Source organism: Xenopus laevis, chromosome 9_10S (assembly GCF_017654675.1).
Source record: "Xenopus laevis strain J_2021 chromosome 9_10S, Xenopus_laevis_v10.1, whole genome shotgun sequence".
In the NCBI taxonomy this organism is placed as follows: domain Eukaryota; kingdom Metazoa; phylum Chordata; class Amphibia; order Anura; family Pipidae; genus Xenopus; species Xenopus laevis.
In genome coordinates, this window is record NC_054388.1 from 83,131,519 (window position 1) to 83,158,382 (window position 26,864).

Below are 26,864 nucleotides of genomic sequence, written 5' to 3' on the forward strand. Positions count from 1 at the left end.
TTGATTGAATATTTCTGCAAAAACCCTCATAATCCCTCCTTTCTCTTCCACTTCCTGCTCCCTGAATTCCCAGACTGCACTGTAGGACAGGAACCAATCAGCAGCTGGCAGGACCTGATAGGGAACTGAAGCCTGTCTGCGCTTGTGTGACTGCGGGGCTGTGATTGGCTGTCCCCCTCCTACTGTGCTTCTGGCAGGGACTGTTAGGACACGCCCACCCCTCATTTGAAACAAAGACAGGGACCAGAGAACATCTATAGGGAGCTCCAATAAAGGGGCTATTTTTAAAGATAATATTAATTTTTAGGACCATGTAAAAGCAACGCCATATATTACTTATAATTGCCTACAAAATTAGATTTTGTTCCATTTATCCTATATGTGTCCTTTAAACAAGCTGTGGGTAAATCGTTGGCTGGATGCAGTGGCGGAACTACCGGGGGAGCAGGGGGTGCGATTGGGCCAGGACCCGCACCCCCTCAGGGCCCCCTGGCAGCTCGCGCAATGAATTCCGGGCATACGGAAGGGGACGGGGGGCCCGGCTGCACAGCTAGTTACTGGCTGGATGTGATTTGGTACCTACGCTTCATACCTTCCAACATGTGAAAAACGTAGCACAGCAAAAAAATGTTGTCCATGCCCGTTTTATGGGCACACCTGCTAATAACCACATCCATTTTACAAAATTTGGCAGGTTATGAAAGTTTGAACACATTTCTGGGTTTTTTAGGGCCATGTTTTATGTGTTATAAATAATAGCACAGGGTTTCCCCAACCAGGCCACCGACAGTCCTGAACTGGGCCGTCGAGCCTAGCAACCAATTAACACAGTGGCTAGAGTTGCCACCTGGCCGGTATTTTACCGGCCTAGCCGGTAAAACACCTGCCAAGGCTGGAGCTGGTATTACAAATTTATCGGCAATATAGTTGCCGTTTATTTGTAATACCCTTAAAAAAAGCCCTTGGCTCGCCCCCAATTCCCTCAGTACATACCTTTTTTTTTTGTCCAGCCTTCTGACCATCGCGCATGTTGGCCTGCCCCCTTTGTGTCAGTGTGTGACTCCACCCCCTTTTGTATCACAGACCACCCCTATTGTTCTTGCGCCCCACCGGCCAGTAGAATTTTTAAGAAAAGTGGCAACCCTAGTGCGGCCGAATTGTATGCCAGCACCACAGAATTGGACGCCGACCCCCCCAAACTCTTCCCGACTCCCCCCCCCCACCCGGGCCTCACAAAAAAAATTTGGCTTTACACCGATCTAAAAAGGTTGGGGACCGCAGATTTGTTAATCAAGGTGAAATTGCCCTTTAGGGGAAGATTAGTCACCCAGCAACAAATCACCTCTTCTTCAGGCAACTAATCTCACCTAAATCTTACCTCCCAATATTTTGGAAATAAAGAGGGACAAAAATACATTTTGACCATGCCCATTTTATGGCCACACCCCCTATGACCATGTTTTTTTTCCAGTTAATATAGTTTTGTTAATGAAGGAGATACTGACACCAGAAATAGTTTTTTTAATATCTATCATAACGTTATCTTATTTATAAAAGTATCTGCCTGATGTTTTTACATTACCTTTCTTACCCCCTTTTTTCCCCTATGAGGGGGCTGCAATATTTGTGCAGCAGGAGTCCTCTAGCATTAGAAACTAACTGACAGACTGAGATGGGACAGTCAGGTTGACAAAACAGTTGGGTTTAGGAACTTCAACTAACAATTACAGTGCCTTGCAAAAGTATTTCCCCCCCTCTTGGCATTTTTCATGTTTTATTGCCTCACAACCTGTAATTAAAATGGATTGTTTGATTTTCATTGTTGTCTGCGGGGAAGGCATTTAGGGGAGATTAGTCGCCTGAAGAGGGGACTAATCTCCCCCAGTGGCCACCACCCTAAAGCTGTGAGTCACAGTTCTCCCAAGAGACTTGCTTATCTTAAATAGCTACAATTGTATCTTTGCGTATCTTAAATTGTTACATACTTATAGAAGTGCAGCTGCTCAGTGTTTTGGGCTCTCAATCAAAATAAGAGGCTTTTTGGCAAAGTTTTAGAAATTTTGTATCTTTTTCTGGCATCAGTACAGGAGATCAAAGAGAAATGCGGGACATTTCAGCAAGAAACCGGGGACTGCGGGCTGAGATGATAAAATCGGGACTGTCCTGCAGAAAATGGGACAGTTGGGAGGTATTTGTCTCAACCCAAAATGTGACTAGTGAAAACCTATTATCCAGAAAGATCTGAATTATGGAAAGGCCATCGCCCATAGACTGCTTTTAATCAAATAATTAAAACAAATTCCCAGTTTCTCTGTAATATTTAAACAGTACCTTGTAATTGATTCTAAATAAGATATAATTACAACTTATTGAAGGTTTAATTTTTGTTTAAATTATTTTTTAGTAGACAAAAAAGGTATGGAAATCCAAAATTACAGAGACACCTTATCTGTAAAACACCATGGCCTGAGCCTTCTGGATAACAGGTCCCATACCTGTATATCAGAAACAAATATTAGGAACTTGTAAAATCCTATGTCTCTGGAATGTGGCAATACAAAATACGCACAGTACACTGCCAAATTTCCAAAGCACCACTTCAGAAATCTGCATTCTTTAGATAAAGACAAAACAAGTTTACAAACAGTTGGTTTACCCCAGAAAACCATACATTTTCCAAAACAGCATGTTCTGGCAAGTATTTTCTTTTTACTTTAAAAATTGCGAACCCTTGCAATTTATTTTAAAAATTCTTAACATTTTGAAAAAAAATCACCTCAAAACTTACAGCATTTAATTTTCTACAGGTCTTTAGGCATCAATTTAATATGAATGCCATGGGTCTACTGCAGGGGTCCCCAACCGCCGGGCTGTGGAAACTCCCGCAGTGGGCTGCTGAGCCCAGTGTGCAAAATCGAGGCACGCCGAATCGGACGCCGGCGCGTCCAAATTTGCTGACGACCCCGCAACCCCTCCCTTCACAACGTGCATTGGTACCAAAGTATGTTGGGCTCCAAAATGAAAATACGCTTTAGGATCTTATCATTTCTGTAATTTCAACTTCATTTCTGTAATTTCAACTACAGCATTTAAGTGGGCTAAACCTAAAAAAAAAAAATTTATTTTTGGAAAGTACTTTTTTGGGTAAATATGTCTTTCTATTCCAACTACCAAATGGCAATGCTTTTGACTCTAAGCTTGCACTCTCACTTTATGCCAAATCCAAAATCGGTAAATATTTCTTTCTACTCCAAACTACAAAGCTAAAGGTAATGTCTGTTATGGCATTTTAAAAATTTTTTTTCAATATTTAAATTTATAGCATCTTCACTCCCAAAAGTCCTTATGAAAAAAATCTAGAACATGATAAATGCCAGGGGGCTTTTGAATTGCTCAAAAGCAACACCGCATTTTTTCCCTTTTTTTGTATACACACACAGGCTTCTGTATCAGACTTCCTTTTCTCAGCTCAAACTTCCAGGGCACAGGCTTGAGCATACTTAGTTTGCTCTTCTCACCCTCCCCGCTGTAATCTGAGCCCAGAGCTATGACCGAGCATAAAGAGCTAACAGGTCAGCTGCTCTCCTAAACAAATGGAGAGAACTTCTAAAGCGGTTTACTCGGGTAAACTGCCTCATTAGCTTCCCTTTTCCTTTAAAAACAAAACATCTTATTGGTTACTGCTCCTGGGCAAATGTAGTGCATTGCATTACATATGGGAGCATGTGTCTTTGCCTGAAGGGCAATGACAAGTTGTCACCTATGATAAATTTGCCATAACATGGGCAACAGAACGTCCCTAGCTCCCTTCCCACTGACCATGATGTAAATTGCCAGTGGGAAGACAAACACTGAAAGTATCCCAAAGGGTCTTTATGAATCAACATGCATGTTAGACAGGCCACCAGTGGCACTCCTGTCTTTAGGCAACTGTAGCTTGGGTGGGGACCCTTAGTAACTTTAGATGTCAACATTTGATTTTCTTAACTAGTTCTTATCAAGCTGTGCAGTCTGCACTAATGACGCAGGAACATCAAGGGGTAGACACATATAGCTGCAATGAAATCTTCTTGAAGAATTGCACCTTCTGATCTTTGAACAGTCAGATGAAATCCAAAATGGTTTCCATTCTGGATATCCTAGACATTGACATTACTTTCTCTAAGAAAAATAGAGTACCCCTTTAATCCATGCTGCTACCTCTTAAAGTTTTGTCCATTTATTACATATCCCTAATGTCATATTTGAAACCACGGGGGGGGGTGACCCTGCCTAAAGAAAATTATTCCTTTACCTCCATAATCTAACAAAAGACTAGTCCAGTAATTACCATTTTCAACATAAATTTCCTGTTTCCTTGACTTGTTGGCCATGGATCTAGAAGCTATACAGACATCTTTTACATAAAATCCAGAGACTTTTCCACTTCAACCTTATGACTGCCCTGTTGTGTTACTTTCCAGTTGCCTCAACTCCTTGTAATACTTGCATGTTGCTATGAATTTTTATAGGAATGTGTCCATATTTTAAAAGATGAAAAATAAGCTCACACACACAAAAAGCAAACTACCATGGTTTCCTCTCCATCTAAGAAATCATGTATGTCTGTTTAAAAGTATATGGGATCCGTTATCTGGAAACACATTATCAAGAAAGCTGTGAATTACAGAAAGGTCATCTCCCATAGAGTACTATTGTATCCAAATAAGCAAATTTTTAAAAAAATATTTCCTTTTTCTCTAATAAATCTGTACCTTGCACTTGATCCAAATTAAGATATATACAAGATATAATTAATCCTTATTGGAGGCAAAACAATTCTATTGGGTTTATTCAATGTTTACATGATTTTCTAATAGACTTCAAGATTCAAGTTATAGAAAGATTTGATATGCCGAAAACTTCAGGTCCCAAGCATTCAGGATAATATCCATACATACCTGGATAAGTAGAACTGAATGAGTATCAAAACGGGCAATATGTTTTCCATTTAACCTCAGAAAATCAGGATACTCAGAACAAAAAGTTAGTAATTGAGAATAGGGATCAGTGCAAAGATGCACACCTGGAACATTGCAAGTTAAGAATCTAGCATCGGACCAGGTGTACAAAGGTCTTTTTATGTAGAATTTGGTGGCATTTAGTTCCATACGGCAACTGAATTGGTTATAGGCCCTTGCTCTCCAGACAGGAGTTTCTACCTTAAATAAATATATATGCTGACACTATAGTGATGTTAAGTTTTTTTTATGAATGTGATTGAATTATGCTTTGAATTTTACCAATACTATTTGCGGTTAATTTCCTTCTTTTTCCTTAGTGAAAATTTTCCTTTTTTGTTTTTTGCTTTTGTTATAAACCTATAACTACTATAAATAAAGTGTTAAAAAAAAAAAAATTAGGTATGGCCTATTGGAAGGTCCGTTCTCATTACTGAATGCACAGTGTGCATGCATATATCTTACGCTGAGGGGGGACAGTGTGCATGCATATATCTTACGCTGAGGGGGGATGATGGGAGTCCAAAACTGGATAGTTCAACTAGAGAGAGTTGCTCTGTATGATTTGTTTTATAAACAAAGCTTAGAGACGGGCTATAAGGTAATGCCAGGTTTGTAGGAAATTACATTTATTGGAAAGCCCAGAAAGATGCTGACAATTTATACAATTTTATATCTAGGGGAATATAAATCTTAAGAATGTGTTGCACTATAAGTGAAGTTATTTAGGAAGAAAGGTTTCATCCTTATGTCACAGTACTGTTGTTCCTAACAGTCATATCCAGTACTTTAGAATTATTTCCGTTTTCCCTGCTTACACATAAATTACAGATGGAAGAGAAGCCAAAGAACTTGACACTGGTATTTTTAGGCAACAGAAACAGATTTCAGTCCCTTTTGGGTGCAGGAAAAGTCCAATTGTTAAATTTAAGAGGAAATCAGTGGATATGGTGTCTCAAGATCTGTTATGGCTCCCTAATGAAAAAAAACATTTTAAAAAAGTGTTGTCCAGAATTTATCAAAGGATGACCTTTTACTTTCACCCATTGATAAATACTCTTAAAAATCCCATAGAAATGAATGGAATTTCACTCTGGGACTGTGATGATCTCGAACGTTACTTTTTGACAAATATACCCCTTAGGATGATGTTGTACATGATCCTTCACCTTTGTGTGCATCAGTTGGACCAGTGCATAACATTTACCAAAAGCATCACCGATAGCATTAGAAAAGGTTTACTATTTATGGAGCTTTGCAGATTTATTCCTTGCTTTCATTTTACACACTCTGATAATGCTAAACTACGTTGCTAAAGGAAATCAATAGAATTGACAAAAAGTAGTGGAGAAGACCAACATCACTTGATGGAAGAGAATCGTGCATAGCAGGCCAAAGCTACACATTTAGCAAAAACAAAACCAAGCAATTTGCAGCTACTGTATATACTGTTCAGTTTTGGTTGTCTATTCACCAGAAAAAAGGTCAGGGGTGGCTGGAATGACTTCTCATTTTGACAGACAAAAAACTATTAACTTGTAAATTCAAATTTACATGCTTTATTTATTTTTAATTTAACAACTGTAAATTATGTTTCATAATTCAGAAATTGAAAGACTCTTTTTGCATATTTGGGACCTGAAAGGTGTAGGCATCCTTTCCCATCTCTGGCTCTAAAGCAATGTCATCCGCCTCCTAGAGAATTAAAAGAAGAAGCAGTCAGTCATAGTTGTGCAAGTTTGCTATGCCCACTATTCACCACCACAAACTTCCCTTGCTCAATAGACAACCCAAATTCATCCATGCATCTGGTATTGTTTATATCAATGCATTGTTAGTTGCTGGTGGTTTGTGTCCACAATGGAATGCATGCCAGAGACTATATACTGCGAGACCTGCAGTTGCTTGTGATTTTAGATTTTTTAGTAATGTAAGAATCGGGGTAATTGAGGAAATGTATTTTCAGGGCAATTGAGAATATGATTTTAAAGTGAATGTGCAGCATAGAAAATAAGTATTGAACGTAAACGTTTTTCTCAGCAAATAGATTTCTGCAACAATAAGGTTGTGAAGGTCTTGAGAGCTCTTTTACCCATCATGAGATGCTTCTTGGGGGTACCTTGGTAATGAGAAACCTTTTTAACAGGACATCAACTAGAACTAAACTAGCCGATATTAATTTGCACAGGCTTGCTTAGACAGACTTCAGCACGTTTTAGCTTTCCATGCCTTTTTGCACCTCCTTTTCTTCATTTGTTCAATATCTATTCCCCGTGTCATTCCACTTTATTATACATAATTTATGGACTTATTTGTTTTAAGTTCTTTGTATGTGTGGGTTACTTTGTGTAATTACATCTCAATAGCCCTCTTAGAAATTTATTTACAGAGAAAAACGTTGACATGTTCAATACTTATTTTCCCCGCTGTATAAAGGAGGCTGGCTATGGTTGTTGCATTTGTTTCTAAATGTTAAACTTTAATTAATGGTTTATGTTAAATATTTTGGGTCCAAGCTTTTATACATTACAGAAACACTTAACTCGTGGTATCTTACCTCTCCTGAGAAGTATTTTTCTATTAGAGCCAAAGCTGCATGATAAACCATGTGATTGTCATGAGTTTGTAGAGCCTCAATCTTTTCAAGTCCTCCTAGTTCTTCAACAAGTAAGCAAAGTTTCTCCTGCTCACCAAGTTTCTCTGCAGCCTTAAAAAAGAAAAAATATACAATAGGCACATGTTGTTTCACAAAGTTGGGACACTAAGAGGCCTGCGCAGTAAATCTGGCCCTGTAGGGGCACTTAGTTTGCCAAGGACAAAACTATAGGCAATCTGAGCTTTCTAAATCCTGGAATATGATTAATTATGTAATATTCATACTTACCATAATATAGAAACATATGAGAAACCATTTTATGCATGAAAGTGGAACAGAAATTCTTGTTTCTCCCAAACTTGTCAATACCAAATTTATAGTTTCCTAGAAAGTTCTGACTTATGTGGTGAAAAATTCCCAACACAGTACCAAATTTTGCACTCCAGAAAAAAGTGTATTTTTCAAGGCCAAAGATTCCACTAACCATAAGTTTACCCAATGGAAGTATATTTGTTTTTGAAAAGAAAACAATTCTGATGAATCCAAAATGGGCAAATACTCCAAACTATCCAACTGCAATCTTTTAGTTAATTTATATTTTCTTATAACAATTTCTGAATAATCACTTAACTTCTAATTGGCATCTCACCCAAAATAAAACATTCTAAATATCAATCCAAGGGGGTCTACTGAACAGTTTAATGCCCATTGTTCATAGGTTTACCCAAGTATGTGGCATGTAGGGTCCCTAAAATGAAAAGTGAGCATCTTTAATTTCTCTCATTTCAGCTACCTCATAGCTTCCATTTTAGAGCATCATGTCTTACAAATTGTAAGCTCAAACATTCAAAAATGAAAGCCAGGGTTTTTAATGAGCAGTTTGATGCAAATATGTATAGTTTTACATGTGCATAGGAGGTTACTTGGAGGGACCCTAAAACAAAGTTGTGCATATGAAATCTCATGGTCAACGCTTTGGCTGCTGCAAAATAAGCTTTCTCCATTAATTTTGTGTTTGACAAGAGTACACCATCTCTGAAAAACATCGAAAGAATTTTTGAAAGAACACATTTTGACAAATCTGAACTGGGTATAGACCAGTTTCTGCTCAAAACCACAAATATATACTAAAGGCAGAGCTTTTAAGGACATTTAAGAAAATCACCTTAATATATTGCAGTTTGCTGCATTTATCTTGTACAATTTCTTACAAAAAGATAAAACATTCTTAATATGAACAGCAAGGGTCTGATCACTTTGATGCCCAATATGCAGATATTTACCAAAGTTTGTGGCATGGAGGAGTACTAAAATTAAAGTTGTGCATATAAAATTTCAATTCTCATCTGCCAATACACCTTCTGCATTCTCATAAGACCCCTAACAACAACAACAAATTATAAAGATATATAAAAAGATTAGTGAATCTGTCCTGTTTCGCCAAAATTACGAAAATTTGTAAAATTTACTTTTTTTGTAGCAAAAGATATATTGGTAGTCTAAAGGCGACTGTCTACCATGCGATTTTTGTTGCATGCAAAACTGATAATGCAGCAAATTTGCACTGTTCTGGCGAACTTTTCGCTGGTGGCGAAACTCAGATTAGGGGCAAAACCCACACATGCCAAAAAAAGTCACTAACTGCTAATAAAGATATATAGATACAGATTATATATAGGAAACCCGATACCGCACTCACAAGACTTAGGCAAACATAAGTGTGATTTATTGAAGCCTCTCAAAAGTTAAAAAAAAATTACAAGAATGCAACCTACTCCCTCCCACATAGAATCGATTCAATTTTGATTATTCTTCTATCCATTCGAATGGTCATTTCCCCCCCATGTCTAGGTTTTGGTTGCCATTTTAAAGCATTGGAGATCATTTTAGCTGCACTTTATATGTTTTCCCCTCTCCAATCAATGTCTGGAATGACCCATTTTCAGAGAGAAATGCGCTAACCAGCATGCACAACATTTGCTGCCTTCCTTCAATTAGGACCATAATTGACACCTGTTTTTTCACAGAATGAATAACTTCACACTGCTATTACTTTGAACAAGCCTCAGTTTAATGATTCAATTACCTAGAATCAGCAGCATGCATGTCGACTGTTGGTTTTCTATTACTCTATACCTACTAATATTATGTATAAAGCTATATGTGCTCACATAAATGTGCGTTTCTCTTGCACAAAATACTGGTGTCTGAATGCTGGGTTTCATACAACTGTGCACCTGGTTATGGAATAGAAGCAGTGTGCCATCCTCTTGGCTACATATATATTTTTGGAAAAAATAAGGGCCGGGACTAGTTGTAGGCAGAAGAGGCACGCGCCTAGGGTGCAAAGGTAAAGAGGCGTACCTCTTCTACTTCCTTCCCCTAGTTCAGGCAATGGTTTCCCCCAGCTCAGCAGATATTACTGCATTGCTGCCATCATCTGAACATGAATGCACTCTCCTGCGCATACTGGGGGGGGGGGGCAATGTAGGGCACCCGGCTGGCTTGGCCCACCAATGTAGAGAAGCATTTAACACTTTTCTCTACTCCAAAGATACATACATGCGTGATTTGATCATACTAAAATTGCTGGGATGGAGGGGTCATATTTATTCTATGTTGCATCACGTCCAATGTTTATATTGTTGTGTGATCATTTATACAAGAGCTAGTAAAAAATAAAAAAAAATGTGTGCTTCCTTCAATCGATGCTCTCTATACTCTCCATTTTACCAGGAGGAGCAACCAAGCCAAGTTGAGTAGGGCTTCAGGGCCTAGCAAACAAGCCATTTAGCATACCTCCCAACATTTGAAAAATGTAAAGAGGGACAAAACATTTTTTCACCCTTTTAAAGCCCATTTTATGGCCACACTCCCTAATTACCATGTCCAATTTACAAAATTTGGCAGGTTATGAAAGTTAATATTTCTGGGAGTTTTAGGGCCATGTTTTGTGTTAGAACAGTTATGACGTAATGAAGGTGAAATTGCCCTTTAAGCTGCTAGACTGTTCTCCCAAAAGATTTGTTTATCTTAAATCGTTTTATCTTATCTTAAATTGTTACTAATGTATTCAAGCGGAGCTGCTCAGTGTTCTGGGCTCTCTGCCAAAAAGCCTCCTATTTTAATTACGTTTCAGAAACTTTAAATAATTTTCTGGCATCCATGCAGGAGATCAAAGAAAGTCTGGACATTTCAGTAAGAAACACGGGACCGCGACTGAGCTGTCAAAATCGGGACTGTCCCACAGAAAGTGGGACAGTTGAGAGGTATGCATTTATTTTACCGATAATTGTTTTAAAAAAAAAAATAAATAAAAAAAAAATGGTCAAATGTCACTTCTTGCTCTCTGCACACTGGTTAGGAACCTTAAAGTACTTTGGGAAAAACCTTAGTTGCTGGGCAACTGGAACTTCTAAAAAATTTTATAGGAAAAACAGCAGGTTCGTATTTATTTTCCCCATTTTTGTTAATGCCTTAAAAGGCCACAGGGTGGTGCCAAAATTAAAGTAGTTGGGGCTAGACCTGCATCTAGAAATCTATTTACCAAACTAAAAAAAATAAAAAATGTCCTAATGAGAACACTAAAGAAAGGTATGAATCTTCTCTGGTATTCAAAGATAAAGAGCGTGTACCAACAGAAAAACAAAAAAGCAGAGCAACAAAGATTAGCCAAGTGAATATACTCAGCCATTTTGTATTGCTTTAATTAAATAAAACTAGAAGTGCAACAGGAGGATGCTGAAAACTCAAAAGGTATCACAGATACAGCTACAAACCTATGGCCTAAATTGACTTTCCAGAACCAACCACAACATCCCACAGGGGACCCTGAAACAGAGCAGAAAGTACACCACACTTCACCTCCTCTTCAGCATTAGCTGTGAATTTTTTGCAATATTGCAATTAAGCAAAATATATTTTTGACAGGATATTTCCTATTACCCCAACATTCTTGTCCTCCCAATCTTTTCATTTACACCCATCTTCAAAAATGTTATGGTTGAGTCCTGGGACCATTATTTAAATGATTTTTATTTGTGGAGGACATCAAGTCACAATGCAGATTACCTTAAAATAATGGCTACTCAAATAAGCATATATGCTCCCAAATTCACACTTTTTTCCTATTAAAAATATACAGTGTGTTGAGCTGGTGCCCTCAGGAGATTTTTAGAGCATCATTAAGACAGTCCTGCGATGAAGGGAGGACAGTCGACAAACCACTAAACAATTTATATGTGAAAATAATTGAATCTGCTTTACAAAGAATACCCATTTTATTCACAACTCAGAAATCCTTCACAAAAATTGATTTTTTTTCCCCACATTTACTATTAACAGAACTACCAGAGGTTCCTACACAAAGGAGAGGTGTTTAAACAAATGGTTTGTCTGATTAAGACTTCTGTAAATCTTAATGAATCAGATGAAAATTGAGCATAGGACTGGCCAGATATGGAAAGACTGAAGTAGTTGGCCAGCTTAAATATATTGCAATATATGGACAAACAATCCCGGTTTTGTTTAAAGGGTAAGGTAGCAGTATGCACAAAATATCTGTCTTGATAATTGATATTGATAATGGGTTGAGTGCAGAGGACTTGTATTTGTCTATATGTATTTTGTGGTCACAGCCTCATTGCACCCCCCCCCCCCGCCTAATGGTTTTAAAAATTAGTGGCGAGCACAACTTTCCCTTGTTTAAGACTTCTGTAAATACCTTGTACCTTAGAAAAAAGAGATTGTTCTGAATCTGCCAATTATATGGGTCCCAGACTGAAGAAAGCAACCAAAAAAATAAAAAACCACACACACACACACACACACACACACACACGCTAAAAACAGGCACCCAAGCTCTCTATCCCAGGTAGGGCTCAATTACTGGATCTGCACACACTAAAATAGACATGGGGGGACCTGATGGGCCCCTGAATCTCACAGGCCTCTAGGCTATAATCTAGGGGGAGTCTTTGCAATAATCTGCCCCTAGACCAGTCCCAGGATCAACCATGTATAAAAAATTCAATAAATTGGTACAAATTTTTAAAGGATTTCCTTTATGTAATAAAATAGTATTTAGTACTGGATGGTGGCTAAACAATCCTAATGGACTTACTGAATGTTTAAAAATGTTTATGGCCATCAAAATTACATAAAGATCGATTGTCTGGGAAAACCCCAGATCACAAGCATACAGTGAGTGAAGAAAATACATTTTTTTGAATGACGAAATTCAGGAGTTCCACAACTTTGTCTCACAAAAAAAATAAAAAATCAGCACCCTGCCAATAGAAAACTAGAACAGCAGAGCAAAGAAGCAGGGATTCATCCCATGTTTATGCCCATGTGTTCTGCAAGCATGGGGAGAAAAAAAAGCAAGATGTGTCCATATATTAATCCAGGAGCAAATAATTTATCAAATATAATTAAGTTGTAATTTACAAATGAAATTCAAGTCTCAATACACATTTATGTACTTGGGTCTTGCTTATAAACGAACAGTTAGACAATTGAAAGAACTCTTCAAAGAATCCTACTACTGAATTTGTAATACACCTTTACAAATGGTTTGGATGAGAGTTCAAACATGAGAATTTTGTTTTTGTTTTTATTATTTGTGCAAATCATTACCAGTAGTTGCATCCTGAATAACAGACAAGTTTTTTTTCCATCAATTTTCTTCATAGTGGATGCATTTTCTTAGAATCAGTTTATGAAATGCAAAACCTGTTGTGACCGTGCATATGCATCAGCTGTACTTTAGGCAAGGTGATCCTTAAACGTGTAAAGTGATAGGTCAACATGTGACAAACATGGTGGTAAAAACACAAAAGAAGTCAGCCTCTGTAGAGCTTTGTAACATGTAGGAGACTTCAATATATCCAAGCAAATTATAGTAGGTATTAAACCTCTGACTTTTAGTCATGCACTGCTAATGCAGTGAAATTGCACAATTAAAGGTTTCGACATAAAATGATTAAATGTCTAACTGTAATTAGGTAGCCAGCAGGTGCAAATATTTTACACAAAGGTTTACATTTTGGGTTGACATTCCTCTTAATGATTCTGTTCTGTGCCTTGCACACTAAAAGAACAGGCTTGTCGTGGTAGTCAAATGCTCTGGAGGCCTGGGGATGCATCATATCCCTGCATTCTAGTCACATTCATTGACATTTAATAAATGTATTAACCTCCCAAACGGCTATTTCTCATGCATGACTCCTGTCTTCACTATACTACCGTGATAAAATGGGGGTCACGTATGTTACTATGGCATACCCCAAGCACATGACCTAGGTTAACTTTGTTATCACATGGTAGCACTAGTTCCACTCCTTAGATGAATTTACAGGTTTTTCATACACTCCCCACCTTCACCAATATGACACATACTTAGCAACATCTTACTCACCAGAAAAATGTTGGAAATGGCATCCAGAATTACAAGAATAGTTTTGCTGTCCTTAATAGTTAGTAGATTCAGAAGGGGTTCCAAAACTCCACACTGTACCAGCTGAACCACTTGCTCCACAGTTCCTCCACTGGTGTAGTTTGTTACAGCCCAAACTGCTTCTTTCTGGGCCTTGAAGTCTCCCTAGGAATTTCAGGGGTTAGTTTAATATAATTTAGAAACGGAAGTCTTTAAGGGGGGGGGGATGTTCATGCACATGGAATGGAAAACTACAGGCCTTGTGCTGATCATTTGAGAGAGGTATTTGAATATTCTTTGTGCCCACAACATTGAACAGCAAGAATGTTGTAATGCAGTAAGAAGGGACTGAGGTGGGGAGAAGAACAGAACTGCTTAAAAAAAAAAAAAATTCATGTGAAGTTTTTCTTGCTAAGCCCTCACTATTGAAAGTTACGCTATATATCCTTAAGCACTTAAGTTTGGCTATGTACACTTTTAGCGGTGTGGTTTATTTACTACCAAATACACTGCTTTGCCTTTAACAAGGTCTATAATACTAAAGCACACCAAGATCTGCAAGTAGAACTGATATTAAAACCAGGTTTACCTTATTGAGAAGATCCACTAAAGGAGAAAGCAATCCACAAGTGATCATTTGCTGGATCTGGGGAGCTGGCCCTGCAGCAATGTTACTTATTGCCCATGCTGCTTCCTTCTGAATGCTTGGCTTCTGGTGTCGTAAAAGTTGTGGCAACACAGACAGGACACCAGCATCAATGGCCGCTTGGGTCTGTTTGTCTGTGCCAGTGACAATATTTCCAACAGTACGCAGTGATGGTGTCTGAAAATATTCATAAAAAATAAAAAAATTAAAAAAACACGTTAAGTTTACATCATATACTCAAAATATTCACCTAAAATAATTCACTAAAAGCAGATTCTGACCAAGGTTTTTATTTATAGGTCAGATTTTCAACATACATCTCTCCTAAAAAATGTCCAAAATGTTTAGCAGCAAATGAAATATTAATGGTGAAAAGTAGGTGCCCCCATTCCAAGATCTTCCCACAAGTCTGACAACTTCTTACGTAAACCTATTATAGCCAAGGACCCACTTAAAGGTGGGCCAAACCAGTGACTTGGGTGCATGTATGAGCTTACAGACAGGCACTTCCGTATGAATCTTAGTACATTAAGATATTAAACCAAATTGTATCAGTACAGTATAAATGGTGGATAAGTAGTTTATAAAATTCAGAAGATTAAATGCAAAAATGAAGGGAAATATTACTCCAGTGTACTCACCACTATACTTAGTTCTGGACTGTACATCAATTGAATTAGACGATCCACAATCCCAGTCTTCACCACAACATCAATTCTATCATTTGAGCCATCAGTAAGATAAGACATTGCCCAGCAAGTATCAGACAAAATGTCTTTGTCGTCGTGATGCATAAGTTGTGTCAATACTGGTAGAATTTGCAGGACAGCCGACATGGGAGGGTATGGATTCTTGTTTCGACAAAGGTTGGATAGCATCCATGTAATATTCCTCAAATAACCCAACTAAAAAATTAAAAAAGTTCACTGTAGATAATTGTGAAATTTCAATTAACTATTAACCCAGATAAATGAAAAAGCATATAACCAGAGATTCCGATAACCTTGAATCCCTGCTACCTGGACTGCCATACTGATATTTAAATATGATGGCCAGGCATCTTATATTTATTTCTATGGGCTAATTTACTCAAGGAGTTAGAAAAAAAGCTCAAATGGCCAAATCCAGAATAGCAAAAAATTAAACAGGAGCTTGAAATGGTACATGAGTGTACAGGCTAGATTTAGGAAGGCAACACTACATATTAACAGCAGATTTCAGCATAGGTTTATGAAATTTAGGTTTAATCATAACTGGTTTTCAATAGAGACAGATGAGGTCCAAAAGACTTTGCGAATTGAGCTTTTGTTAAGAGAATTGTTATAAATACCGGAGTCTGGGGGTTAACCAGAGCCAACAGAGGTGGGATCACATTGCAGTTGATTAGAGCATCTCTATACAGTGGGCCATCACCTGCAGAAAAATTAAAAATATGGAATGCTTCAGACCTGTGATATTTCATATAAGGGGTCACTCACTCAGCATACAGGGGCAGATTCGCCAAGTGCCGAATTTGCTCTAGCGTCCGCTTCGCTCACATTGCAACACTTTGGCAGGCGTAGATTCGCCAGGACAATGCTAATTCACTAAAATCCGATGTTGCGTCCAGGGCGCCGAACACTGGCAAAGTAGCACTAGCGTTACTGCGGCAAATGAAGTGAAGTTGCGCTAGCGTTTCCAAATTTGCATAAGGCGGAAAGTTAAAGTTCAATGGACGTATATGTTGCAGCCAATACACTACACAAGTCCGGGAAACCTTAATAAAATAGTTATATTGCCCTACACATGAGCACATGTTATGAAATGTAGGGGGGAACCAGGGTACCCCAGAAAAAAAATTTACAATCTTTTGCAGCCTATCACCCTGAAAAATTAAAAGGCACCAGCATTTTTTGGGACTTAGAAAAATTTTCAACTATTTTTTGAGGAAGTCCCATCTACTCTTATTTCACTTCGCCTGGTCTTAGGTGGCGAAGGCAAGTCTGGCGCAAGAGGTAACGTTCACTAAGCATCTTAGTGAATTTGCGCAGTTGTGTCCATTTGCCAGAGCGCAACTTCGCCAGGCGTAAGGGAGCGAATTACCGCTAGAGTCTCTCCTTCGCTAGTGAAGTTATGCCTGCGCCCATTAGTAAATCGGCAAAGTAACATCATGCTGGCGAATTTTTGCTAATGTTAGTCACTTCGCCCTTTAGTAAATCTGCCCCAAAGTGTTTACCATTAGTTCAAACCTTACCAGCAATATTTCCCAGAGCCCATACTGCTTGTTCACTGATGTGAAGGTGTGGTGAAGAAATAAGTGATATAAAGGCAGGAATGGCGCCTCCATCCACAACAGACTTCGTCTGGTCAGAGGTCCCAGAAGCAATGTTGGTCAGTGCCCAGGCAGCTTCAAACTGCAGGGTGCTGTTATCATGACGGCTCAGGAATTCCACCAGCTTTGGAATCAATCCTGCTTCTATTATATCATTTAATGGAGGATTCCTCTCTCTGGATAGCATTTTCCTGCAGGGAAAATATGAAATGTCATTTTTGCTGTTGCCTTGAATGTTAACCATTATAGGGCTGTTCACCTTTAAAATTAACTTAATATTATCTGAGTGATATTCTGGAGCAATTTGTAATTGGCTTTCATTTTTATTCAGTAGCTCTCTAGTTTGCAATTTCATCAATCTGGTTGCTAGGGTCCAAAATATCCTAGCGTCCATGCATTTTCTTTTTTTAAAACAAAATAATTCATGAATGAATAGAAAGGAGCAATAAAAACTAAATACATTTGCAGCCTTACGTTTTTTAGATGGGGTCAGTGACTCTCCCCCCCCCCTGGTTTGAAAGCTGAAAAAAGTCAGAAGAAAATTTAAAAAACTATAAAAAAAAAAAGTAAATTGAAGGCCAATTGAAAAGTTGCTTAGAATTAGCAGTAACACAAAAGTTGCCAAAAGGTGAACCACCCCATTTAATTGTACAAGTGATCTAAACTTACATTGTTCTCTTAAATAGAACTATGGAAATTACATGTATTTTAGAGCTTTTAGGATATTGGGTTTACATATAATAGATTAAATGACAGGCTGACAGTGAAAAACAGCCTGCCATTCCCCAGTATAACCCATCTAACATTGGTGACACATACTGCCAGACCCAGCAGGCACATCATAAATTTTACCATCCACCAGTCTCTAATAGCCCCTCAAGACCTCTGCATAAAGTCTTAAAATAATCCCCATGTACAATAAATACGGGCTGTCTAATCAGTTTATGTATGCGATTGCATCTGTTTGTGGCTGAAGCCCTCTTACCTCTTCCATGCAATAAGTTTTAAAGAAAAATCTGATCTTTTGGAATATTTACATATATACATAATATTATACAACTTAGACACCAAGTACCTTGCAGCTTGTGTACACCTGAGTTCATTTTCAGGATCACCAGAATTCATTCCTTGCACAATTTCTTCCAGAGAAAGTGGAGGAACCTGTAGGGATTCAATTTGTAGTGAAGTACCAACATTAAAGTGACATGTTCAAACCAAGAAGCTTAGGACCCCACATGAAATAAATGTGTTTCTGGACCAACCAATTTATTCACCTTTGTTGTTCACATTTGAGTGAATTTTAATATGGTGTAGAGAGATATTCTGAGAATTGTTTTTCATATTATTTGTGGCTTTTGCATTATTTAGCTTTTTATTCAGAAGTTCTACAATTGCTGTTTCAGCAATCTGGTTGCTTGGGTCACAGCCCTCACACATTTTTGTTCCAAGATCTGCTCAGTGTGTCTGCACATAGGCCAACGTCGTTCCTGTTTAGTGCTGACCCTGGAACGAGCTTAGGAGTGTGGTTTCTTATCCTGCATTTCTACAGTCATGTTCAGGAAGACTCCGTAAAAAGGTTTTCAGCTAACGTAACTTGAAACACTACTTCTGTATCTTCCTAAAAGGTAAAGAGTTAGAATTGTGTGTGTGACAGGTGTTAATTATGTCAGCCTCAAATGACAAAAAAAAAAAAAAAGCAAGTTTCAGTAAAAAGAGCCTATTCAAGGGGAATACACTCCTTTCCCTACAGCTGTGTTTTATATTTATAGTGTATCAACTAATTAAATGATTACATAGACTTATGGAACAAGGGTCAAAATTGAAAGCATGTTCACTTCATGTTACTGAAAAAAAAAAAAATTACTTAAAGAGCTTTTAAAGAGACTACCAGGTACATAGAAAGTATTCTGTTCTCAAAGCATCAAACAAATAAAAGCTCTCTTCTTGAAGGAGCTTCAACTTGATTTCCAAGCATTTGTGACTCAAAGCCATCAATAAGCAGGCTGAGAAACAACTACAGTACAACATGTTACATTAGGAGCAACAATGTGTAACCCCAAAATGATTTTTTGCAAGTAACCTTAGAGCCTGGACCAGCACTCCTCTTTACCAACAAATGCACTAGCCTAGGTACAGTTAGGCTAAAATAAAAAAAATGGACACATGGTCCATCATGTTTTTTAGGTTCTATGTCAGATCTCAAACTATAAAGGTTTGAAACTATTCTGTAATAATCGTTTTTCATACAGATGTGTCATGGGAAACTTAGTTAAGCTACCAAGTTCTTATTAGCTTCTGGGAAAGAACCATTCAGACATGCTCACCCAGGCGCGTTTCAGCATGTGATGCCACATGAGGCATCGCTACCGCAGAGATCGAAACTGCGCTAGAAAAGCCAGGATTTCCGGTTTAAAAAAAAAAAAAAAAAAAAAAAATGGAAATTCAGCTCATAAAGTTACCAGGATCAGCTTTTTGCCGACCCTGGTAACTTCTGGGGAGCTGCCGTCTGAGGCAAGGTACTCACCTTGCCTCATGGCAGAAATGCCCCTGTGCCCACCATTAATTTGTAATAGAGACCAGATCTATGCAGAGTCAAAATAACCCTGTCATTTTTTTTTTAAACTTACAGCCAACACTAAAACTGGGCATCATACATTATTCAACATTGCCTGCATGAAGGTGATGTTAAAATATGCAATATATCCCATAGGTGGTTCTTCACAGTGAGGTTGTGGAATTAATTGCAGTATAATGTTGTAATGGCCAATTATGTTAATGCCTTTAAGAGGGGCTAGGATGATTTATTGGACAAGCATAATATCCAAGGCTGTAGCAATACTAAAATCTACAATACACACACACACACATAGACAATGGACTTTGCTCTTTTTTCAACCCATCTTAAACTATGCAACTATCCCCTTTAAGGTCAGGGCACATGCTCAGATTCAGGGAGATTAGTCACCCAGCAACAAATTTCTTCGGGGCAACTAATCTCTCCAAATCTGAGAGTGTGCCCTGACCCTAAGGAGAGACTACTTACTCTGGCCTTGAGGAGGAAAGAGCATTTTAAGCCCTGTTATTGCTCTCTCCTTTGCCCCTCACCGCTAGTCCACAATCTTGAAAATGATCCATGAAATTAAGAGAAAGGGATCATTACAATACTAATTTGCCTTCAGTGTTGATACCGTATAAAAGATCAAACAAGATCCGACTCCTGGGATGCTTCCTAAAGGTTTGCTGCTGAGGAGGGTTACCACAAAAGAAGTAAATAAAAACTCTTAATTGGCCAGACAGCAGAAACTGAACTACCGGGGACGGGGCCTGGGTACAGCCTTTGCAGCCAGCCCCCCCCCATACCCCTCCAGAAGCTGAGATAGTGGCAAATTCACAAGACTGAACCACCGGTGGGCTGGCCCTGGTGCAGTAACACCCCTGGTAGTTCCGCCACTGCAAGATAGCCTGTGTTTTTCTGTATTGTTTAAAGTTAAGTAGAACATAGCTTCAGTAAGATTATCAAGTCAGATAGTAATCAACTAGTTACAAGGTAAAATAGTAATTTATAAAGTTTATATAGAAAATTTCATGTTGAAACTAAACTTCAATAAATGACTCACCTGCACACTCTGCATAGCATTCTTTTCTGGAGAGAGAATCAGCTCTTCTGGTAAGCATACATTTCTCCTCTTCAATATCTGTTCATCCTTCTTTGCCTTCCTAAGCTCCACACTGACTTCCACTCTTCTGCGCCTCAATTCCTGCAAGAAGTAATTTTACTAAATTTAATTTTTTTATGCAATGGAGGACAAAATAGAATAGGGCTTTTTGCAAATTCAGTCTTTTAGAGCTACCACTGCTAGACTCGTCTCTATCCTATCCCAATATAAGATCAACTGCATGCTAACCCCTGCATGCTAAACTCTTCACTGGCTACATATCAAAGACCATTAGGGTCAGGCCACACAAGGCATTTTGGGGAGATTTGGTCGCCTGGCGACTAATCGCCACGTTTTTGCGACGACCAATCTCCCCAAACGCCTTCCCCCACTCTGCGCTGGCTAAAATGAAAAAATGCCGGCGCTAATCACAAGTCGCCCAAAGTTTCCTCGTGAGGCAACTTCGGAAAATGAATTTGAGTAAAAACAGCGTAGTCTCAAGTCACAAAAACAAAAAATTAGGAGGTGCTTTAATCTCTTAGGGCAGTAAAATATTGACCAGCACACAGAATTCACCTTTAGGGTCAGGGCACACAGGCAGACTCGGGGGAGATTAGTCAACCGGCAATAAAATCTCCTCTTCTTCAGGGCGACTATTCTCCCGAACTGCCTCCCCGCCGGCTAAAATGTAAATCGCCGGTGGCATGGCACTCGGAGCGATTAGTTTTCCTTTGTGGCCCGACGTTGCCTCATGAGGAAACCCGATTATTCCCACTATGCTTCAGGCAAGCACCAATTGCATGTGGAACTTAACTTGTGGCATTGGTTGTATGCCTACGCCACAGTGAGTACAAACGAATAGGAAATACATGGTATATACAGAGGAATGCACGAAAGTTTCCACAACAAGGGATTGCGTTCAAGCACCAGCCACCTCTCCAGCAAGTGGGGTCCAAAGAGACTACATATAACTGTAGGCAAGTAACACACAGGGGCGATATTGGTATGCAGGCCAAAGATTAGCCCCTATGCAGGCATCAGCATTTACACAGATAAAGGCATCAGATATGTTGAAAGGTTGGCCAAGTAGGGACTGTTAACACAGTAGAAGATGCACCACATATAAATGGGCAGCAGACAAACTCTGAAGCTTTTATTTATCAGTAGATTGCCAGCAGATGAGTGGGTCACCATTAGAAAAAAAGTTGTTCTTAAAATGACAAGACAAGTTGAGCTGTAACTATGGGCCAGGGCTAAGGAACATATGAACCAATTCAGACTTTCCTTTGCAAAGAAATGGCTTTCAAATCTTTGCTGTTCTTTATACTAGGGTGATGATTAAATTGAGCACATGGAGCATAAAGTCTTCTATGGCAAAGGCTTCTGCCTGCCAAGGACAAATCAAATAGTTTCCCCTCATGACATCAAGAAAAAAAAAAAAAAAATTCCCTGAAGTGCTTACTAACATAAGTGCATAGAAAGTGCATAAACATTGGACACCCTGGACCTTCAAAAAAGGCTATTGAATCAAGCCTGCTACTATTAGCAGTCTAAGTATTTACATTGTCAATATCTCAGAAACCGCGGAGAAAAATAATGAAAATTGCGAATGTGTTCAGGGACCACTGTTAATGGTGGCGTGTTATTTGCATGGGCCCTTACCACATACATTTTCAGCTGCATGTACCCCCAACAGTGTTTTCAGCCACACAAACTAATCCACCTTCTCCCTTGAGAAGAGGTTTGAACCATAGGACAGACCCGTCCCTCACCCCTGGGGTCTGCTGCACAACACTTACACTACTGACTAAGTTTACCCCAAATAATTTTTTTCAGGAGAGGGGTTAGATCACCTTTAACATACAGAGGGATCAGAATCTATTTTATTGTCTGGCAGATAAGAATGGGATACTCCTATTCTTGTTGGTTATTGGGCACCTATGTGCACTGCAGCGAAGTAGTATGAGATGTTGACTGCACTGTAGCGAAGTTCATCAGATCGAAATGTACCAGTTCTGCTTTTTACACTTAAGGCCTGTCTAAACAGCCACATGCAGCCTAGTTTCAGCAGCACAAATGTACTGAAAGTGTTAAGTCAGCCCTATAACTTAATCCAAGGTAGCTGGATCCCTTAAAGGGGTTGTTCACCTTTGCGTTAACTTTTATTATGATGTAGAGAGTGATATTCTGGGACAATTTGCAATTGGTTTTCATTTTTTTGTTGTTGAAGGTTTTTGAGTTAGCTTTTTATTCAGCAGCTCTTCAATTTGCATCTTAACCAATCTGGTAACTAGGGTCCAAGTTACCCTAGCAACCATGCATTGATTTGAACAAGAGACTGGAATATGTTTAGGAGAGGCCTGCATAGAAGGATCAGTAATAAAAAGTAACAACAACAATACATTTGTGGCCTTGTTTTTTTAGAAGGGATTCAGCGACGCCCATTTGAAAGCTGCAAAGAGTCAGAAGAAAAAAAACAACTATAAAATAATGAAAACCAGTTGAAAAGTTGCTTAGAATTGGTTGTTCAACATAATAAGTTACCTTAAAGGTGAACCACGCCTTTTAACACCTCCAGAGAACTTTACAGTCAGAGGAAGACTTATACAAAAGTTAGATTTAGACAGTGCTGAATGTCATATTATAAAATGTAATTTTGGAATAAGAAAGGAGTGCTTGTGGCTCACCAGATGATCCTCTGGTATTTTTGTAACCCAACATAGAACTGCCCACATTGAGAGAAACAAAAACTTTACCATACCCGGTGTAAATCAGGGACTCATAAAAAATGCAATTTCTATGCAGTTTTACCTGCAATGCAATCTATGTAGCCCAGCAATGTGCATTTATTAAAGATGGTCCCAGTTTCAGATTCGCCCTTGCTCCCTTGTGTACATTGAGATTGGATTAAAAAAAAAATTAATAATAATGTTTTACCCCCATGCAGTGGCATAGCTTGGGCCTGGCTTGGACCTTCCCATACAAGTTTGTTTCCGGACACCCCACCCCTGGGTGAAATTGCAGGCAACCCACAGGCCCACCTTTACATAGTTAGCAGACCCATGCTCACTCTTGGCCACAGGGTCTGCTTCTTCTGTAGTTACACCACTGCCCCAGGTACTGTGTACTGATATTTACATTTAGTGAATTAACTGAAGTGAATTACTACAAGATAAATTACAGTTTGCTAATTAGTACAAGTCGTGATATTTGATTTTAAGTCCAGTCTGAAATCAGGAGAATACTCCACAAAACTATTTGCTATGAGAACAAAGTTATCAAAAACACTCAATTTCAGTTCTAAAATAGCTGCATGCAGGGACATGGGATTCTTACCGCCGTGTCTTTGCCTTTGTTCTTAAACTTCCTCATCCTCTCATCTGCTTCATTTGTGGTCGGCATTTTGATCGGTTCTACAGATTCTTCGGATTTGCAACCTACTGCTTAATTGAAATCAAAATGAGGGTTTGTATTAGCCTACCATTGCCATTAGTGATGAGATACGTTGCCTGTTTATTAACCTGTTGTATATTTACAGACCACTGAAGAAATACAAGTAAGGCAGCGACATGCAGGCAAGGCAATTTGCAGCACCTTAATACAAACAGTAGTACACACCACATTTCTGCAACAGAACACAAGATGCTTAAGGCATCATTGTGTGCAAACTACATCAAAAAGGGGACACTGTGCTCACCACTAAATTTTAAATCAAAGTGGGGTTGAAGTGAGAGTGTGACCACAAAATTAGTCTACATACAAACACTCACCCAATTATAATGGCAACAACTTTGAGCATAAAGTTAATAAAGAATGCTCTCCCCCTTTAAGTAAAACCAGGATTGTTTGTCCATATATTACAATATATTTAAGCTGGCCAACTACATCAGTCATCCCATATCTGACCAGTCCTACGCTAAATTTTCATCTGATTCATTAAGAATTCTACTACTCCATTATGCACTTTACACAGAGAAAAGTTTTACCTGCAACTTGCTTGCTTTCAAGATTAAACTCCCACCTGGTTGCCCTTTTAATTATCCATCATTGGGATCACCTGACTGTAGCTGGGAATTATGGGAGTTACAACCTGGAGCTGGCCACGGCTCCTGTATAAACTATAACATTCAAGGGAAAGTTGTGCTCAACACTAAAAATTGGAAACCATTAGGTGGAAGTGCAACGAGGTTGTGATCTCAAAATTCATACAAGAGATCATGTACTCACCAATTATCAATTTATCAAGCACACCTCTCATTTAAACAAAATTAGAATTGTTTGCTGCCCAGCTATGCCAAAGTCATTTCTGGTCTGGCCTACACTCATTTTCATCTGATCAATTAATAATTCTACTGCTTCATTATACATTTTTCACCTGTAAGCTTTGCCTGCAACTAAAATTGTTTACTGGCCAATTGACCAATAAAATGCTAAGTATTTAAACTTGGAACACAAGCTGGTGACATGCAGCGTTTTGACCAGTTGGAGCAATTGTTTCCCTGCAGTAAATTGCACAAAAAATCCATTCATTAAAGATACTTGCATTAAAAGGTGCTCTCTGTACATCTGTGTAGTTGTGCTCAGCACTGCTCAATCCTTTCCAAACTCCTATCCTGAATCAAGAGCAGTTGCAGCTAGTGAAACAGGAGAATTTTGGAGCTATTACCACCTCCAAACTAGGTTTTAGGGTAAGGGCAAACGCCTGTGCCAATGCACTTGCGGTGCTTCGATTTCCGAAGTTGCCCCAAGTTGCTCAAAGTTTCCTCACAAGTAAACTTTGAGTGACTTCGAAAATCAAAGCGCCGCGAATGCATTGGCGCAGGCGTTTTTTCATTAAAGCCCCGTTCGGGGAGATTAGTCACCCCAAAGAAGAGGCGATTAGTCGCCGGGCGACTAAATCTCCCCGAATCTCCAGGTGTGCCCTTACCCTTATAACCAGGGTTTCCACAGTGGTCTGTGTCAATTGCCGCTGCACAGTTGTACAGATAGAATAGAGCGCACACTGAATGCTGTAAATTACAACAGATTTAGAGAAGTGTTTACATAACTGTGATTGATTCTTATAAAAGTGCAAGCAAAATTGTTTGTTATAATGCAACAAAGCTGGAAATCCCGTGTCAGACCTTATATACATCTAAATAAGACCTTATATACATCTGAATATGACTAGAAACAGGGCTGATTCTAAGGTAGGAGCCATCGTCCCCCTTGCCCTGCGCTAGAGGTGGGTGCATTGCTAGTGCAGAAAGCACAATTGTGCTCTCTTGCACTAGAAAAGCCAAACTTATGGTTTAAAGGAGAACTAAACCTCCTGCTATTAAAAATCACTACCCCCTACACTACATAGCCCACCTTCTTTGCTCCCCCCCCAGCCTAGGTGTTACTTCCTGTAATTGCCCTTAATTATTTACTTAACTCTCCTTGCAGAGTCAGCACAGCAGAGCTAATGGGTGCCATCTTCGCTTCTTCTGTCTTCTTCGGGAAGTGAGTGGTGTATTGTCGCATGGGCAGTTAAGGTGGCCATACACGGGCCGATAAAAGCTGCCGACAGACTGTGTCGGCAGCTTATTGGCCCGTGTATGGGGGCCCCCAACGGGCTTCCCCGATCGAGATCTGGCCGAAAGTTGGCCAGATCTCGATCGGATGGGACAGAAAATCCCGTCGGATCGCGGCCGCATCTGTTCGTTGATGCGGTCCCGCGATCCGACCGCCCATTTACCGAATGCTAGGATCCGATCGTTGGGCCCTAGGGCCCACGATCGGATCTGCCCGATATTGCCCACCTCAAGGTGGGCATATCGGAGGGAGATCCGCTCGTTTGGCGACATCGCCAAACGAGCGGATCTATCCATGTATGGCCACCTTTAGAGTAGTCTTCCGGTATGTGACAATTGCGCGTGCGCCATGACAGAAATTGCTGAAGGGAAGGTAGAAGACCCGAAGAAGAATGAAGAGCCCAAAGATGAATGCAAGGAGAGTAAACAATTAGGGGCAATTACAGAAGGTAACACCTAGGCAGGGGGGAGCAGGGAGGGGGGCTATGTAGGGTAGGGGGTAAAGATTTTTAATAGCAGTTTCCCCTTTAAAAAATGGAGATTCTTAAAGTTTTTTTTTTTAAAGGCTTTTTTCTTAAACTCGCTCAGTGCTTCCATCTGAGGCAAGTTTTCAACTTATCTCATTGACACAGCTCCCCTGACTAGGAAACCAAAGACCTGCTGT

General features: G+C 39.2%; 1 protein-coding gene across 4 annotated transcripts; it reads right to left on the reverse strand.

The window, feature by feature from the left end:
- Positions 1–6,543: 6,543 nt before the first annotated feature.
- Positions 6,544–24,738, reverse strand: kpna7.S (karyopherin alpha 7 (importin alpha 8) S homeolog). Of its 4 annotated transcripts, none has more exons than XM_018237324.2 (11): positions 24,632–24,738; positions 23,982–24,085; positions 20,607–20,747; positions 18,065–18,150; positions 16,912–17,180; positions 16,009–16,091; positions 15,320–15,583; positions 14,622–14,855; positions 14,015–14,197; positions 7,558–7,707; positions 6,544–6,695 (listed from the first exon to the last, which is right to left on the reverse strand). In XM_018237324.2, exons 2-11 carry the CDS (start codon positions 24,045–24,047, stop codon positions 6,603–6,605), a joined length of 1,569 nt encoding a protein of 522 aa, XP_018092813.1. In that variant the 5' UTR covers positions 24,048–24,085; positions 24,632–24,738; the 3' UTR covers positions 6,544–6,602.
- Positions 24,739–26,864: the final 2,126 nt, after the last annotated feature.

Bases quoted from the DNA above. Each gene is read 5' to 3' on its own strand.
- kpna7.S (XM_018237324.2), bottom strand. From the start codon at position 24,047: ATGCCGACCACAAATGAAGCAGATGAGAGGATGAGGAAGTTTAAGAAC. The intron at 16,092-16,911 runs GTAAGGTTTGAA...ATTTTTCTGCAG, and splicing joins GGCTCTGGGAAATATTGCTG to GTGATGGCCCACTGTATAGA. The intron at 14,198-14,621 runs GTAAACCTGGTT...TGAAATTCCTAG, and splicing joins TAGTGGATCTTCTCAATAAG to GGAGACTTCAAGGCCCAGAA.